The sequence below is a fragment of the Haplochromis burtoni genome, unplaced genomic scaffold (genome assembly GCF_018398535.1).
Source record: "Haplochromis burtoni strain Fernald_Lab_line unplaced genomic scaffold, NCSU_Asbu1 Contig_24, whole genome shotgun sequence".
NCBI classification, from domain to species: domain Eukaryota; kingdom Metazoa; phylum Chordata; class Actinopteri; order Cichliformes; family Cichlidae; genus Haplochromis; species Haplochromis burtoni.
The window spans coordinates 2,917,849-2,921,648 of record NW_024582385.1 but is presented as its reverse complement, the minus strand read 5'-3'; the positions used below and the strand labels follow the sequence as shown (position 1 = coordinate 2,921,648).

The following is a 3,800-nucleotide window of genomic DNA, read 5'->3' as shown; positions in this document are numbered from 1 at the left end:
TATATATATGTGTATATATGTGTATATATATGTATATATATATATATACATATATCAGTTGCTGTTGGCACATTAAAGCATACTAATATTAAAAACACAAGATAGCATTATTAATTTGAACATGCGGATCTGTGAAAGTCTGCAATGTTCTGTCTGCCAAACGGTGAGGCATCAGCTCAGCAATCAGAGCTGGATGTGACTGGTGACTGTCAGTAGAGGGTTCATCAAACAGGGACTGACTTTGATTATCTTTAGTCTTTGTCCTCTAAAAGCTGAAGGAATTCAAAAACCTGAAAGCTGAAAATGTCCAAAAGTGCGTGACATCACGCTGCATGAATGAGTGTTGTTTTATAGATGTAATCTGAAAGCAAAACTGATATTCAGTAAGATTTCATAAGAGACTCATTTGTTGTCTCTCTTTCTTCTTCTGCTTTCTCCTTATCAAGGGTGTGGTGGAGGGATGGCACAACACAGAAGAGCCTCCTCGTCAGGCCAGGACTCTGCAGTCTATTTACACCTACACTGGACACTCTTTCAATGATGAGGATGTTCACATCCTGGACAGGGAGGAACGCTGGTTTGAGGGCGGAGTCAAGGGAAAGACCATCTCTGAATCGAGGAGGGGGCCTAAGGATACATCTTTTGCCATCTTACATGCTGTGATTGCAGCCATTCCCCAACTCTCTGTGAATGGGACTCATGGACATTGATCAACAGCCACTGATCAATGTTCATGAGAATTTGCATATTAATGATCAAGGAACTGACCTCACAGCCCATTGTTCCTTCAGTGGTGCTGGTTACATTGTGCAAATGTCCTGTTTATAAGGTTGGAAACCTGCAGTCAGCTGGGACTGAAGACGTCACCTGGATGAGTGACGACATGTTTCTCTCACTGAAAACATCCAGATGATCAGAATCAACTTGTACAGCAGTACCCACTAAGGTACCGCCCCTTTGGACAGCATTCTTCTGAACTCCACTTTACAGAAACGTTAAACTTGTAACAATTCTTTACCGCAATTTACCAGAAAACTGGATTTATCTGGCATTCAAGCTTTATCTCTGCACCTCACCACGCACAGCAAGAACAGACCACTCTGTGCCACCTTGTCACTGAAATACAAGACCGATACAGAATGAAGCAAATGAATGAGAATGAAAGGCTGTCTTAAATACTTTCCCATCCATTTTCTCTTATCCAGTTTAGACAGCCAGGAGCACGGCCCAGCGGATGTTGGGCAAGAGGCAGGCTTCATTGTCACCAGGTTTGTCAGTCTGTTCCAGGGCGAATTTAACTAAACAATAAATAAATGAATAAATAAAAATGGCTATTTTATCTAAATTCTTATTGGTTTCAACCACTTTAAATTTGAAAAGAAACAGTGTAAACTTTAGCAGTGCCTTTCCTACGCAAGAACAAACACTGTGGACTAAAGTGTTTGTGCTGATGTTGGAGCTCCGCTGTATCGAGCCAGCTGAGCGGTGGAGACTTTTATGGGTTTTATGAGCCTCAACATTCGGCAACCCCAGTGAACTCTCTAAAACGACCCACCAGTGTTTGTAAAGAGCGTAGATGCTTGACTTTACACACCTGTGGCATTAGGACCCTTTTCCATATAGTGCATTAAGGCCCGAGACAGTTATTGATGTTCTATAATTATCAGACTTTTCTCATATTACAATAGTCCTGACAGAAAACTGGCAGGAAAGAACGTTTTATTTTTAAGAGTAACTGCTGTTGTTAAGGAGCAAGAACACACTCAGCTAACGTGCTCCACAATAATAACTTGAAAAGTCAGAGACACAAAGTGTCGCCCTCCTCTAATCTACAACACTCCTTATCTGTGGTCGAACATGCCAGCTACGTGGAGTCCTTGTTTCTCTGTCACAGTGTGAAGTGAATACAAACATTAAAAAGAAATGGCATGCTTAAGCCATTTACTCCCAGAGAAATCCAGATTTCAGAGCAAACCTACGCAGCTCTCATGAACAGATGGGCACAACAGCGTATGCCACAGGTACTTGAGTGCAGCTAATGGGTCACTGAAACCTTTTTTTTAATGATCTAGGACACGTTGATCCTGCAGACACTCAAAGACAAAGTCCTGGAGCTCAGCTCAGTCCGGGGAAAACTAGAACGAGCTATTCCAAGTATGAATGATAAACTGTGATTAATCTTTCCTACTTTTTTACTAGAAGTATCCAGTTTTGAAACATTTTAAATCTATAATTCATGAACTTTAACTATTTAATCAATTCAACACTGTTCAACTGCAACTTTGTTAAAATAAATCCCAAATGCTTTACAGTAGAAAACAAAAAAATGTGATACACGTTTTGATATAAGGAAACAGAAAAATAAAGCGCACATAAGGTTAAACTGTCCAGAACAAAAGGACAGCATAGATTCGACTGATTAAAAAACAAAGACAACGCTGGAAGTTTGAATGTTTTACCTCTGCTTGATTTCATGGTGTGTTTCTTTCCCATCATGTGCCACAGTTTGGCCACAGTGGGAGTACTCTCTGTCCAAATATTTATTTTGATTCCATGGAGAGACTCCTCCCGCGCTCCTCCCCTTGAGATACACTGCAGTAAATGTTTAATCTGTGTGTGATAATTTCAGCGTACACCCTCTTCCTGTGGGTAATGTCTGTGCTGCAAAGTTCAGTGGACTGAAAGTACGAAGACTTCCTGTTCTGTCTCAACAAATGACTTTTAGTTAAAACGGGTTTTAATTAAAACTAATGTGTGCCCGCTTACAAGAGCGATAGGCTGTCAAAGCCTGAGCTACAGCAACTGCAATAAAATTTCAAGAATGGGTTTAAAGTTGAACTGGAAATAAAGACAAAAGGAAGATGGAAGAGATGTAAGCAATCAGAAGTCAGTCATCTATTCAGCTGAAAACGTTAATGATGACATATGACCTGGCAGTAAAAATGTTAGATGGGCAACCCGAGCCTGAAATGTCTGCTCAATAACTGATACTAGCACCCCTGATCATTGATCAATGGAAGTGAAAAGTTTCTATTTCAAGATCCACAGTCTAAAAACAAGTTAATATATCTTACTGGGATGTTACCCTTTAGTTCAATTTGTCTTAAGTGCGATAAGATTATTTTGACTAGAAACAAGACAAATATATGTGCTAAGATTTTGAGTTTTTGCAGTGCATAACAGCAGGGTGTAAGATGCTAGCAGCAGGGCATACATGGAACGCCAGTGTACAGAAACATCTGTGCCAAGTGTGTCCTGGAAGCCCTGAGGTCAAAATGGGAGACGCCGCCACGAGTGGTGGAGAATGACTGAGCTAAGACCCTGTGGGATCCAGATACAGACGGACAAAGTGATGACTAACCAACCGGATACACAGCGGCTTGCAAAAGTATTGGGCCCCTTGAACTTTCCCACATTTTGTCACATTACAGCCACAAACATGAATCAATGTTATTGGAATTCCACGTGAAAGACCAACACAAAGTGGTGTACATGTGAGAAGTGGAACGAACATCATTCAGGATTCCCAACATTCTTTACAAATAAATAACTGCAAAGTGTGGTGTGCGTAATTATTCAGCCCCTGAGTCAATACTGTGTAGAACCACCTCGCAGCTGCAGTTCCAGCTGCCAGTCTTTTAGGGTCTGTCTCTACCAGCTTTGCACATCTACAGACTGAAATCTTTGCCCATTCTTCTTTGAAACAGCTCCAGCTCAGTCAGATTAGATGGGCAGCGTTAGTGAACAGCAGTTTTCAGGTCTTGCCACAGATTCTGGATTGGATTTAGATCTGGACTTTG

General features: G+C 41.1%; 1 protein-coding gene across 3 annotated transcripts in view; it reads right to left on the bottom strand.

Annotated features, from left to right (window-relative positions):
- The window catches only part of pdzd3b (PDZ domain containing 3b), a 12,470-nt gene extending 9,960 nt beyond the window's left edge, over positions 1 to 2,510 (bottom strand). For 2 of the 3 annotated variants that reach the window (XM_005926817.3, XM_014335023.2), the window contains exon 1: positions 2,460 to 2,510. In XM_005926817.3, coding sequence (XP_005926879.1) covers positions 2,460 to 2,496 — 37 coding nt within the window. In that variant the 5' untranslated portion in view covers positions 2,497 to 2,510. The remainder of the gene's footprint in view (positions 1 to 2,459) is intronic. The other variant, XM_005926816.3, reaches the window with a different exon arrangement.
- Positions 2,511 to 3,800: the final 1,290 nt, after the last annotated feature.